Here is a 14,232-nt window from a genome sequence, read left to right as displayed (position 1 = left end):
CATGTATCCATGGCCTTCATTTCAATTTTACAGGAACTGGCAAGAAATCTGATAAAAGCTTGAAAGCTTATTCCTCAACTAAAGCAAAGGCTAGGAAGTCAGACAAAACAGCAGGATGTGAAACTTTTTCTTCAATCGCTAAAATGAAAAACCACTTGGAAAGGAGAAAGTAGTCTATCTTGGACTTAGACCATTTAAGGGTAGTATTTCTATTTAAATTGTAACTGGAATGAACTGGCCTGAACTGGCCACATCTCTTCTCATTCCCTGTAACTGCTCAAGCACTCCCTCCCCTTTCCCAGCATTTTACACTGAATCACCCAAGAAAAAGAGCAGTAAGGTTGGGTGGGGGCAAGCCAAAGAAGTAAACCTACTCTACTGCCGCTGTTACTTCTTGCTGCCACAAGGTGTCACTTTAAAAAACTGATCCCCAGCCACCTAACACAAGATACAGGTTCATTGCTGATCCAGAGGGTTGCCAGAGACTGCCATGGCTCTTCCAAGCTGAACAATTCCACTCTTTCAGCACTAGCCACCACCCCACTGACCCAGAAACCCTACATTCCTTGCCCCTAAGGGATTTCATCCCCTATGAGTGAGGAAATACATGTGATACATCCTGTTCTCTACACACAGGGGTTACTTTCCAGCATCTTCCTAGGGAAGGCTCTCTCCTTGGCTCCAGGGACCCTACACCAGCCTTCTAGGGAGGGAGGCTGACCTCACTGACTCCAAGGGGATTCACCCTACATCTCCCCTTCTAAGAACAGTGCCTGAAATGATTCCAGGGGCCTTACCTTGCCCATTCACAGAGAGGATACCCTCTGAAAATCCAAGATGGCTTTCTGAAACCTCCCTTTAAAAGGGGAGAGGTGTTCAAATTTAATTGCTGGTGAGATAATCCACTATATCATGAATAGGTTATTTAATTCTTGAAATAGTTTATATTCATTCACTATTAAACTGTGTCATGAGAAAGCAGCTTCTGAATAAAGAGGAAGGAACAATGACTACAGTTAAATACTCGCAACCCATTTGCCCTTGATTATATAGTGGTAAATAGGAAGTATGCACTCCATCAGGGGATATTGTAGGGATGTTACCTGGGTGTGGTCCCTGACCCACAAAATCTTCAGTTTCTTCCATTTCCTGTTATGCAAATGCCTGCTTTTGTCCACTTAGGAGAACCAGCCTAAAAATATATACAAAGTACAAAGATGGGGGTGACAATAACAGCAGAAATTATAAAAACATAAAGCAAAATAATAACAACAACATGTAAATCTGCTTATGCTTTGTTTCCCCAACTAGATTCCAAGCTGTTAAAGTGCAATGGCCATTCTAACTTATCTTTGAATTCCTCACAATGCCTCGTATACTACATGTTGCTTTAAACATGACAAAAATCAATGTTTGACCATTGGTTTTCTTTTTTCTCTTTAATTTTTTAATGTTTATTTACTTTTGAGAGAGAGAGAGCAAGCAGGGAAGGGGCAGAGAGAGGGAGACACAGAATCCAAAGCAGGCTCCAGGTTCTGAGCTGTCAGCACAGAGCCCAACACAGGGCTTGAGCTCATGAACTATGAGATCATAACCTGAGCCAAAGTCGGACTTTTAATTGACTAAACCACCCAGGCGCCCCTGACCATTGGTTTTCAATAATAGTTGTATGTATAGAACTTTAAAATGATATTATCTGAGATCTTTAGTAACAATAAACTCTAAAGTAACAATAAACCTCTAGTGATCAGAACCATCAAGGTGAAATTATATGGCTTTGCTGCTTTGGGTGCAGTATTAGTGGCCCAATCAGGTTCAGTTATGTTTAGTCCCAGCAGATCTCAACAAGAATCTGGAAGATGGATGGAATATTCTATATTTCTAGGGTTCCCTGGAGTTGCTTTGGGAACTACTGAGTGGGGAAGGAGAGATACAATAACTAGGTTCTCTGAGTCTTTCTTGCTACCCCACTCCAATTCAATGAGGAAGACCCCCCCACCCCAGCTCATGGACAATATGCAGTGCCATAGGTTAGGGCATCTGCAAGGGTTGGGGGGTTGGGGGAGGAGAGGCACATCCAAAAGGAGAAATGTCAAATCCAACCTGTCTCCAGTCCATAGGTAGACAAAATGGGCATGGAGGGAGAATGGGACCCATAGAGGCTCAGAACAGAGGACACTGGGTAATGATATGCTACCCTGGAGTTTCTTTGTCTCCACACACAGAGGAGAATTTGAGCAACACAGTTGGGGAGAGCCCCAAAGTGTTTCCTCTCCTTACCTGATGTTGCTATTTGGATCACTCAGCCATGTACTTCAAAAGCAGAGAGTCACTGGCCCTTCTGAGAAATGCAAAATCCCACCTGATCTGTCAACTGCCACTAAACCCATAGGCTGTTAGAGAGATTATGCCTCATTTACATATTAACTCCAAATGAAAATCACAGCTCCTCAGTCAAAACAGCCTCTTATTCTTAGTTTGGCTGGTGGATATTAACTGGCCAAATGGTTTCTGTACTTGGTGGGTGTTGGCTGGATGTGGTGTGAATCCCTACTGTGTGCAAGGTCCTGAGCCTTAGGCAGAGTTCCTCATCTCTTCATTCCTTATCTTGACGCTCCCTCTCAGACCACCCCAAACTCCTTACAGTTCTCCAAGACAGGGCGCCCTATTCCATACATTTTAGCATAGACTGTTCTCTCTATGTGGGGTACTCTTCTGCTCTTCTTCTCGGCGAATTCCTACTCTTTAAGATCCTGTTTTATCATTTTCTCTGTGAAACTGTACCCTGATTCCCAAATCTTTCCCTTCTTGTGTCACCACTGCTCCAAGGACATCTCTGTTACCATGCTTCCTTGTCCCTTTTTCCTTTCTGAACCATGAGCTATCTGAGGTCATACCTACATTTGTTTCAATGTTGCATTTCTATCAGGAAGTGCAATGACTGACAACAATTGGTGAATGAATGAATAAATAAAATAATGGATGGGAAGCTCCTGATGAGATTCTAAACCAAAGGATGTTTAAAAACCAAATCAGTTTTTATTCCGTTTTTGTTTAAACCATGTTAGTTTTTTATATAATTGGAATCCTGGCTTAAGAAATAAAGGGGAGAGTGGGAAGACAAGGACAACATCAACAGGGAAGACGACTTCATAGGAACCACGAAAGCTGAACCTGAAGAAGGAATGACACAGGCAAAGGCAGAAGACGGGGAGAAGACCTCATAGTGGTCTTCAAATACACTACCTTAGAGGTGCATATAAAATTCATTAGAAAGTAATGACTTTTCTGCCACTAAATGTGTCTGAACCTATACCGGAATGACCACTTAATAATGGCATTAGACTAGATGAGCTTGAAGGCCTCTTCAAATCCCAGATCCTATATTCTTACTTGAAGTGCTCACCAGCAAAGCTGGCAGTGGAAGTCCTCTATGAGGTCACAAAAATTCACGAGAGCTGCAAGCGGTTCCTGGTTTGTAGTGCTGAGTTGGAAATGCCAAACCACATCAAGATCTAGGTGAGATAGGAAAGCAAAGGATAGATGAGCTATAATGTGTGTAAGTATATGGTAATGCCTATCAATAACTTTATTTTTCTTTACTTTTTTTTTTTTTTGGTGTTCATTTATTTTTGAAGGAAAGAGATAGCGTGAGAGGGGGTGTGGCAGAGAGAGAGAGGGAGACACAGAATCCGAAGCAGGCGCCGGGCCCTGAGCTATCAGCACACAGCCCCACATGGGGCTCAAACTCACAAACTATGAGATCATGACCTGAGCCAAAGTCGGACACTTAACCGACTGAGCCACCCAGGGACCCCAACGTTTTTTTTTTTTTTTTTAAATAGACTCTACACCCAATGTGGAACTCAAACTCACAACCCAGAGATCAAGAGTCGCATGCTCTACTGACCGAGCCAGCCAGGCACCCCCCCATCAATAACTTTAGATACAGAGCTAGGAATTACCCCTAAGAAAGAAAGAGATCTGTTGTTTCCTGAAATCAGCAGCTCAATGAGCCACAGTCACACAAAACATTAGGCACTGTATCATAGAGATCACTGAAAACAAAACAAAATGTGTGCTCCTATCAATAGACAAATGCACTGTAGACCTCCAGGGCAACTTGTGTTCTGGTAGCCAAAATCCAGGAAGAAATAGTGGAGTCAGATGAAGTCCAAGAGGACTAAGAAGTTGATAAGTGTTACTACCATACGAACAGTGAGAATAAGGCCCTTCAATCTGAGACAGTAGTAGATTTAGAAGAGAAGCAGACATGTTCACCAAATCCTGGGCACTGGTTTTGGCTGCCATTGGGGTCACAGAAACTTCAGTTCATCTAACGTCATTTATTAAGTCAACTGTACACAATGGCCAGCAAGGGCTGTTAGCATGTAACTATCTGGGTTCGGGGTGGGCTTAGCTGCACACAGTGGGGACACACCAAACCATGAGCCTCCCATGCAGGAGCATCTATGGTACATGAGTAATCTGTGATCCCTAACTGAAATTTGGAGAAATTGAAAATTATCTGAGGTGTGCTTGTGGTTCCTTCTGCCAGTGTTCAAAGATTGGCAGAAAGGGACCATTTAATCAGCAAACTAAGACACAGGAAAATGGAAAGAGATAACTAACAGTAGGACTGAGAAAGTAGAATGAAGGGAACAGCAGGCACTTAAAAAGGAAAGCTTATAAACAAATATTTCAGTGAATAGAGTAGTGTGGTACAGACACTCTGTACATAGTCACTGAGCTAAACTAAATGATGGTAGGAAGGGCCATAAACTGCAAATCAGGTGTAGAAAGTACAGTGCTGGCTTTGCCACCAGTCAAAAGAGCTGTAAGACTTCAGAAAAGTTATTTTATCACCCTGGGGCTTAGTTTTCCCACCTATAAATGAGAGTTGAACAAGTCCTTAAACCATGAATATTCTCTGATTTAGTTGGATGCCAAAAGGATTAAAGTTCTTATTTTAAAATGTCACCTGCCATTGACACCAAGACCATACCAATGATTAGGGCTCCTATGTAATCAAAAGTAGCACAAGGAAGGTGTCTCTAATTTCAGGTTCATTTCACTTTCAGGAGCCAATGACCCATGGGTGCATAGTCCTTCCTCAGATTATGTAGGGATCCACTTTACCCCAAGGAAGGGCAGTAACGGTGGTTGTATTTTGTGAAAATTTGGCTTCTGTGGAGAAGCAATAGAAAGGAGTCCAAATTTATTGCTCACACAGGCGAGGTATTCACCTGTGGTTTATTTCACTTGTATTTCAACTATGCGGTTAGCACTTAAGTTTTGCTTTTAGTACGTATTTACATTCATGTGCACTGAGCCTAAGAATAGCATCTTTTAAATGAGACTCTGCATATTTAGCTAGATATGGGAAGGTTGCACAGAATGCATTTCCTGTTAAATAATTATGATTTTTGACAGTTATTTTTGCTTCTTCCACTCCTCCTTTCTTCTGTTTGTACTTGCTTAATGTCTTTTTTTCTTAAAGAAACGTAACAGAGGTGACACAAATGTAACAGTTATTCCTGTACTAGAACAGCTTCATATAGTGTAATTAAATAAAGAATGCTCCTAAGCCCCTTATTGTAGAGATATGGACACTGAGGCCCAGAGAGGGGAAGGAACTCGTCCAAGGTTGGAGTGACTCCAAGGTCAGTGTTCTCGTCCTCCCACCAAGCAGCCTCTCATAGATACTATTTAAATAAAGCCTCTGGAGCTTAAGAGTGGAGGGAAGGGTGCTCACAAATGAGGGGCTCCTTCAAATACATGACAAAAGCATTTTGGGAATGAAAGCTGTAGAGTAGGACTGAGAGTAGCTACTTGATAAAAATGTACTTAGGACTCAAACTGAAGGTACTGCCTGAACATTGTTCAGTGCCCTCAGAAGTAAAACAAGACTGTGTGTGTGTGTGTGTGTGTGTGTGTGTGTGTGTGTGTGAGACAGAGAGAGAGAGAGACAGAGAGAGAGAGAGAGACTGAATAGTACACTTTCACTGCATTCCTTCTGTGTCTAATGCAGAATTGAATGTGTTTAGGAATTCCAAACATCCTGTTCTCTTCCCCTAGCTCTTTTCCTTCAGTCAGAATCTCATCTCACCCTACCTTGCTTCACATCATTAACCTTTCCTACATGATTCTTGTTTTCCTTTTATTTCTGTCTGTCCCCCACCCCCACCCCCCAAGGGAGCTCTAATGGGGAAAAAAAAAAATCAAAATGCCTAACCTAGCAAACTTCCTTTATGGGGTATTATTATCATCAACTGGTTTATTCCCTACTTTTACTGAATGTGGGAAGGGCTTGGTACATAGTAAGCACTGAATAAATATTTGTTGAATGAATGAAGTGTATCTTTTAAGTGTATCTTAGGTGGTAAGATTAATAGGGGCGCCTGGGTGGCTCAGTCGGTTAAGCAGCCGACTTCGGCTCAGGTCACGATCTCGCGGTCCGTGAGTTCGAGCCCCGCGTCGGGCTCTGTGCTGACAGCTCAGAGCCTGGAGCCCGCTTCAGATTCTGTGTCTCCCTCTCTCTCTTCCCCTCCCCTGTTCATGCTCTGTCTCTCTCTGTCTCAAAAATAAATAAACATTAAAAAAAAAGATTAATAATGGCAGCAATTACATTCATTCATACATCTATTCAAATAATTGCTGAGTGTCTATTACATGCCATGCACTTTTCTGGGTGCTGGTAATACATCAGGGAACAAAATGGGGAGGGTGTTTGCACACACAGGGCTTACATTCCAAAATGTAATGGACATTACTCCGGATTTGGAGTCAGAATGCCTGAATTTGGGGATCACACTCCAGGGCTTCAATGTAACACTGATCAAATCACCTACCCCTCTTAGAAAATTAGAATATAAAGATACCTGTATCAGGAGTTCACTGGATTAAATATAATACATACCTGGATTAAATGTAATATTGTATGCACAGTTGGTCTGCAGGCACTTCAGCATGTTTACAAATGTCGTTTATTTTTAGAATATTTGGTGAAGACAGTTAAACTAGAAGTCAGTACTAGTATTCACCTGGGCCAAGTCTCTAGTTTTGAGGGTACATATGCCACCTTAACTGATGAACTGACTCCATTCTTGTCCACACTGATCAATCACCTTGTGAGTTCTAACTCATCATCCTTCAAGAACCCTTGGTGAAGGTCTTGTCCTCCTCCCACTGGGGGGTGGGCTGGAGTATGAAATAAGGAAAAGGAGATTCTTAATAAACTTATGGAATGTTGGTGACATTTAGGATTTATTTCCTTTCTTTTTAAGTTTTAAGTACCTTTAGCATTGGCAACACGTCGTAACCACTTATTGGACATTGCACTGCTCTTCCGAACTAGGTATGTGCCAAAAAAGCAATTTAAACACATTAGCTCAGAAGCAAAAGTGAAACAAGGGCCTTCGAACCCCCAAAGGACAAGAGTTATATTTTCAGCATTAATACACGAGCTAATGTGTGCAACCTGAGAAGCACAGCCCCCAGGGGTAGCTATGGTAAAGGAGTTATTGGATTGCATGATTTTTTCCTTCCTTCTCCCCTGGATGAATAGGTAAGTAAAAGAAGCAGATATTTTCATAATGTGCCTTATCAGGTTCTAACAAAATGAATTCAAATCCTCTCATATTGCTCCCCCAAGCCTGCCAAAGCTAATGAGGCATAAGATGACATTAATACTACCCCTAATGATGACTGAAATTGCTGTGTTTCTGGAAGGGAGAAAATTTAGTGACTGGCCTGAGATCATACCCTTATGTAAAATTCAAGCTAAAACTTGATTTTCCAGATTCTAGTTCATTGGTCTTTGCATTAGCCTTAAAGTTCACTTAAACCAACAAAGAAAGTAAAACCCACTTTCCTTCATGAAAAAAAAAATTACTTTAAGAAGATTAAGAGAGGGAGAAGAAACAAGTCTTCCATACAGAAAAATTCCAAATAATTTATGTAGATACTCTACCCTCGAGGACAGGGAGCATAACTCCCCACTCTTTATGTGTGGGCTTTGCAGAGTGACTTCCTTCCAAAGAGGGCAGTATGGAAGGAAGGGAAAAGAGGAATTTTCCAGTAGAGAAACCTGACAGACATGCCTCAGCCAGGTGATGAAGGTCAACATTAACAGTCATAGATCATGCTGTCTGTATGTACCCTGATGTGATCTGATGACAGCAGCACTTTAACTCTGGGATCTTCCTCCCGTAAACCCATCACTCCAGTCCAATCATGAGAAAAGCAGACAAAGTTCAATAAAGGTTAATCCTACAGGTGATCTGACCACTACTCCTCAAAACTATCAAGATCATCAAAGCAAAGACAGTCTGAGAAACTTGTCACAGCCAAGGGGAGCCTAAGGAGACATGACCACTACCTGTAATGTGTGTCCTAGAACACAAAAAGGACAACAGATAAAAACTAAGAATATCTGAATAGAGTACAGCCCTTAGTTTATATTAATGCTATTGATATTTGTTCACTAATTGTGACAAATGTACCAGACTCACATAAGATAAAAGAGGAACTTGGGTGTGGGTTATATGGGGACTCTCAGTACTATCTTCTCAATGTTTCGGTAAATCGAAAGCCTGTTTCTTAAATCAACCATAAGTTACAGCATAAATTACATAAGAAATACAACTTACCAGATGTCACTTTATCTGCTTCAGCTCTAGGAGTCCACAAAGGATATGGTAGCCGTTTCTTTGCCTTGGTATAGCTATGTGAAACCAGCTGGGGTATATACCCTTTGTGGCCACAGTCACAAGCCAAATTCACCCAAGCAGAAGTGAAACTGATTTGCCATTTGAAGGTTATTTATGACAATCTCCTCCTTCAGAAACTGATTCATGCTATTTTCCCCTTTCATTTAAACTTGAATTGTGTGTGAATTGGGGAGTCTTACATTCTTCTCTGCTCTATTCCTACAAGCAGGCAGATATTAGTCATTTTTATTCTTTCTAAATAAATTGCACCATCAACCCTACAGCATCCTTTCTTTGAGGAGGAAACTTATTCTGATGGATCTAACTTACTTGAGCAGTTAGGAAAAATGCCCCAGTCCCAAGAGAGACAATGCACTGGTTCCCACACCCCCAAACACAAAGACAACTGGGTAAGATGGATGACGTGAGATGGTAAAGATAAACCGATTCTTGATAACAAAGTCTTGCAACTCATCAAAACCCAAACAACGCTAGGTTGTTTGATTGCAGAAATAAGTGTCATAGTTGTTAAAAAAAATTTTTTTAAATATTTATTTTTGAGAGAGAGAGAAAGAGAGAAACAGAGCGCAAGGGGGAGGGGCAGAGAGAGAGGGAGACACAGAATCCAAAGCAGGCTCCAGGCTCTGAGCTGTCAGCACAGAGCCTGATGTGGGGCTCGAGCTCAGGAACCATGATATCATGACTGAGCTGAAGTCAGCTGCTCAACCAACTGAGCCACCCAGGCGCCCCTGTCATACAGTTTTAAAGAACTCTTTCTGGAACTTAATTTCATATTCATATTTTTTAAACCAGAAAAACAAATATTTAAAAAGTGCTGTCCAATGGACAAGAAAGTAGAACCTACTCTACTGTATTTGGCAACCCAAACAATCACATCAAGTATAGGGAAAAAGCTATTTTTTTTAACCTTCAGCTTCAGGTTACGTTTGACCTTCAAAGGCGGACTCAGTTGTTACTAGGATAATTCTCAGTAACTGTAGGTATTTTTTATTCCAAAGTGGGGATTCAGAAAGAAAAGAGGTCAACAAGAATTATAAATAAATATTTAGACTGTGATCTCAAAAGTTGTTTTGAACTTTTAGCAAGATGATATGCCTCGTCCATAAGAAAACCATAGAAATACCAGTATAAAGCTCAAAGCAAAGAAAATCAACGTGACTATCATCATTAATGTTGGATCTTTACTTCTCTTTCTGGGCAAAATTACACCTTAATCTTCTGTTCATGTCACATATGCTTAGCTCTCCCCCTACTGGCTGTTTCTTTGCTTCAACAGTTAACCGTATTCGAAATCAGAGGCACTACTAAAATACCTAATGACTAAAATTAATTTTGATCATTTTTAAAGCTTCTTGGGTTTCTTTATGGTGGTCCTTGATATCTGTATTGGACACCTGAATGCTAGGTCTGTTAAAAGTGTGGGGAAGCTACCAGGCTGCATTTTCATTGAATTCACTGGAAACACTGAAGCAATTGAAAGAAAACTTCCATCAGAATCTATATTCAGGTGCTGTGCCTTCCTGTTAATAGATGAACTATCGAGGCACCCATTAAAAGGGAATCCCTTCCCCTGTGCACCAGATTCCATCCCTTCTCTCCAACTGCAGTGCTAAGAAGAGTACCTTCCTCTTGTAATTCATTAAATTTTCACTCTTGGGGCGCCTGGGTGGCTCAGTCAGTTAAGCGTCCGACTTCAGCTCAGGTCATGATCTCACAGTCCGTGAGTTCGAGCCCCGTGTTGGGCTCTGTGCTGATAGCTCAGAACCTGGAGCCTGCTTCGGATTCTGTGACTCCTTCTCTCTCTGCCCCTCCGCATCTCTCTCTCTCAAAAATAAATAAACATTAAAAAAACATTTAAAAAATTTTTCACTCTCCATTGGATTATTCCCATTGACATAAAAACTGTATGTTATTTATTGTTTTAATAAACACTTCCTTTGACACCATTTTCTCATCCAGCTACAACCCCATTTCTCTGTACTTCTTGAAGGCAAAATCCCTCAAGAGTTGTGTAAACTCACTCTCTCAAATTCCTCCCCTCTCAATCTACCATAAACCTTCTATAGTCAAGCCTTCACATCTACAGTTTCATAAAACTGTTCTTGTCAAAGTCTCCATTGATCTTAGTCAATTTTCGACCCTCGTCTGACTTGATCCTTCAGCAGCCTTTGACCCAGTAGATCACTCCCTCCTCAACACACTTTCGCTTGTTTTCCAGGTAACCGCACCTCTCTTAGTTTTCTTCTAAACTCCCTGAGGGCACCACTTCACCTTCCTTTGCTGGTTATTCCCCTTCTCAACCTGCTAGGATTAGAATGCCCCAAAGCTTTGTCTTTAGTCTTCTCTTTCTTTTCTACATTCACCTTGTTTCATAGCTTTAAATTTCACCTATATACCTATAACTCTCATTTGGCATGTACAGCCTGAACCTTTTTCATGCCTTACTGCTAACTAGGCATCCCAAATACAACATATCCAAATTGACCTCCTTACACCCCCCTCAAAACCCCACTCTGCCTACAGATTTCTCCGTTTCAGCTAATGGCAAGTATATGGTTCCAGTACCTTGATCCAAAAGCTTGATGTTGATGTCTTTATTTCTCTCACATCCCATATCTGGTCTGTCGGGAAATCGTGTTGAAATCTCCAAAATATTTTCAGAATCTGAACACTTATCATCTCCACAGCTTACTCCTCCGATTCAAGTTACAATCATTTCTAGTCTCGTTCAGTAGTTCCCAAACTTTGCTGCACATTGTACTCACCCAAGGATCTTTAAAACATGACTGGCTCTACCCCTTGATATTTAATTTAGTATGGTATGTGATCTGGGCACTGGAATATTTCACTACTCTCTAGGTGATTCTAATACGCAGCCAAGCTTGGGAATCTCCAGTGTAAATATGATAATAGCCACCAGGCCCTGGATTTAGTTTACACCACACTAGCGGGCTCATCCTCGCACTATCTCCCACCGAGGTTCCAGCCCAGCCTCCCTGGAGGAGGAGGACCCTGGGCTCAAGTACCCTTATTTAGAGCCATCCCCATTCACACTCTCATTTTCCTGCCATCTATGCAAACGACACCAAGTGACTGCCAAAAAGTTAGAGAGTAAGGGTAGGCTACCTTAAAAACGCAATAGATAAAACGGAGCCTCTCTAAATAAGCCTGGCGTAGCCTCTGTACATAAGCACTGTCCGGCCGTTCTACTGTCCAGGTCGAGCTTTCTAGCGCCCATGCGCTCCTCGGCGTTTAGAGGATCCCATTCTACAGCCTTTAGATCCGAGGCAGGAGCAGCTTGGGCTGGAGATTTTCTCCGCCTCCTGCAGCTGCGCGAGCCGCCGCTGGGGGGCGGGGAGGGCCTCTGCGCGCGCCGTCTTCTGGGAACAGCTTTACGATATGTTGAACGTCGTTTTACGACAGGTTGGGGTTGCTTTGTGGCTGTCAACTTTGCCTGAGGTCTGAGTTGTTAGCCACGGTGTGTGTGGTAGCAGCTACGACTACCGCGGAGAAATGAGGCAGAAGCGGAAAGGTGCGGAAGGGAGGGAGAAGCGGGCGGGTTTGCGGGGTAGTAGGGGAGGGGCGAACACCTTGGCGGTCAGGTGCTGAAAGCAGTTTTTCCCGCGGGAATCCTCTGCCTCAGCCAGTCGCTCTGCCACCTTAGGGTCAGTCTGTGTGTCGGCTCCAGTCCTCTATCTTCTCGTTTTACATATTGTGCATTTTAAGCTAGCCTGCCGTTACTCTGTTCTTTTTTGGCAGTCACTTGGTGTCTTTTGCTTAGATGGCAGGAAAAGCTTTATTCCAAGGTATGCCTTACAAGGAGTCAACGTGGTTGGTCGATTTAACGTGCTCTCGGGTCTCTTAATTTGCTAAGATTTTATGGTACGTTTAACCTGTTGTTGTTTTAGTTAAAAAAAAGAAAGAAAAAAAGAAAGAAAGAAAGACTCAGTCCTTGGTTGTCTGTGGGTCATACAGTTCTTCCCGATTTATATTACCTCCTGAATTGGCCGGGAGCAATTCCGTCTTTCGTTTTCAACAGGATGGAGTCAAATTTCAAGTATTTTCTCACAAGTTCTAAACTTGTCTCTGTACGCTCAGTTGAGCAGTCTAATAATGATTGGTGGTTGCCATAGTAAAGGCTATTTATTGAGCCTTTGCTAATAATTCTGAAGTTGGTATCATTTCCCCTTTACAGAAGAAGCAGCTGAGATTCAGAGTTAAGTAACGTTCCCAGTCCAAAATTATACATAGGAATTGGAACTGATGGTCAGACTGTCTGTGTGCACCCAAAAAACCCACAGTTTTTTGTTTGTTTGTTTAAATCTTTATCACTATGGCTTTGGGCATCAACTGCCATTTCTGGGAACAATTCCAAATGTCCAGGTTACCTTCAGTTGTCCTGTGGCATCAAACTACATGTCCCAAATCTTCTTCCTCTGCCTTGCTCCTCTGCCTGTCAGGCCAGACCGCTTTACACTCTTCACCTGTCGCTAAGTCCTGCCTCCTGAAATAGTTTATTAGTCATCATTTTGGCCATCATCATCCTAACCCACCTTCGTCAATAACTAGTATCTGACTAGTACTTTGGCTTTCCTATAATGTTATTTCAGTTGATTCTTACAATAGTCTTGTCAAATATGTATTGTATTACCCCAATTTTGCAGGCAAGGAAATGGGGGTACAGAAGTCATTGATCTTCCCATTATCGCATAACCAGTGAGTGTTGGAGGCTGGGAACAGGAACCTATTGTCCAAGTGTTTTTACTTTAAATCTTTGTGGGTTATTTTTTCATTGTTGCCTTTCTAGAGCCTTTTACTTAATATGTATTCTTTTCACCTTCTGAATCATTTTTGTATCATTTTCTTTGTATACTTATTTTTTTAAACACTACTTTCCTCTTTTTACTGCCAGACTTGAGGTTATATAATTATCCAGTCCATTTAAATGACTTGCCTAGTAGTCAGCATACCCTGTACTATGTTTTTTATTGAGCCTTGTCAGAAAGGCTATATTCTAGTTAGGCAACACTCCTTCACACAAAGGTAGGTAATTCCTGTACCTGGCACTGTTCCTTCTGGATTGCCCTCTGTTTTGCTTGTCCACTTTGCCCTTTCTTCAAAGACCCCCATGCCATTTCCCCCATAAAGACTTTCCTTACTAATTTACTTCTCTAGTTAAGTTTTGATATACTCAAGAGCTATACAATTCGTTTTTAAAATCTTTATGTCTTGAATCTCCTTTTCCTCTCCAAATTAATTATTACATAGTGTTTCAATATATTAAACAGGTGAAAGCCGAGCTACTTTGGCTTAATGAAGAAAGAAGCCCTCCCTTTCCTTCCTCTCCTCCTTCTCCCCCTTCTTCCATCACCACCATCATCAATCTTCTATTACATGTCCTTGCAGTGCCTTTTTTGGCACTCTGGAGTGCTGAATTACATGATTTGGAAAGCATTTAGCCTTTGATTGTACATGGACTTTTTTCTCTCACGTTGTGTTA

The 14,232-nt window shown here is 41.7% G+C and overlaps 2 protein-coding genes across 8 annotated transcripts in view; one reads left to right on the top strand and one right to left on the bottom strand.

Annotated features, from left to right (window-relative positions):
• Window positions 1–12,055, bottom strand: part of NUGGC (nuclear GTPase, germinal center associated) — a 55,633-nt gene extending 43,578 nt beyond the window's left edge. The window contains exons 1-3 of one of the 7 annotated variants that reach the window (XM_060653666.3): window positions 11,859–12,055; window positions 3,394–3,515; window positions 1,104–1,192 (exon numbers count right to left, since the gene is read on the bottom strand). In XM_060653666.3, the coding sequence (XP_060509649.2) occupies window positions 1,104–1,146 (43 nt within the window). In that variant the 5' untranslated portion in view covers window positions 1,147–1,192; window positions 3,394–3,515; window positions 11,859–12,055. Of the gene's footprint in view, window positions 1–1,103; window positions 1,193–3,393; window positions 3,516–8,160; window positions 8,286–8,651; window positions 8,784–11,297; window positions 11,825–11,858 lie in introns of those variants that run through there. The other 6 variants (XM_060653665.3, XM_060653671.3, XM_060653668.3 and 3 more) reach the window with 6 other exon arrangements.
• Window positions 12,056–12,155: 100 nt separating this feature from the next.
• The window catches only part of ELP3 (elongator acetyltransferase complex subunit 3), a 98,836-nt gene continuing 96,759 nt past the window's right edge, over window positions 12,156–14,232 (top strand). Inside the window, exon 1 of the mRNA XM_060653672.3 lies at window positions 12,156–12,264. Coding sequence (XP_060509655.1) covers window positions 12,246–12,264 — 19 coding nt within the window. The 5' untranslated portion in view covers window positions 12,156–12,245. The remainder of the gene's footprint in view (window positions 12,265–14,232) is intronic.

Source organism: Panthera onca, chromosome B1 (genome assembly GCF_046562875.1).
Source record: "Panthera onca isolate mPanOnc1 chromosome B1, mPanOnc1 haplotype 2, whole genome shotgun sequence".
NCBI classification, from domain to species: domain Eukaryota; kingdom Metazoa; phylum Chordata; class Mammalia; order Carnivora; family Felidae; genus Panthera; species Panthera onca.
The sequence above is the reverse complement of the archived record's forward strand: the minus strand, read 5'-3'. Positions and strand labels throughout refer to the sequence as shown.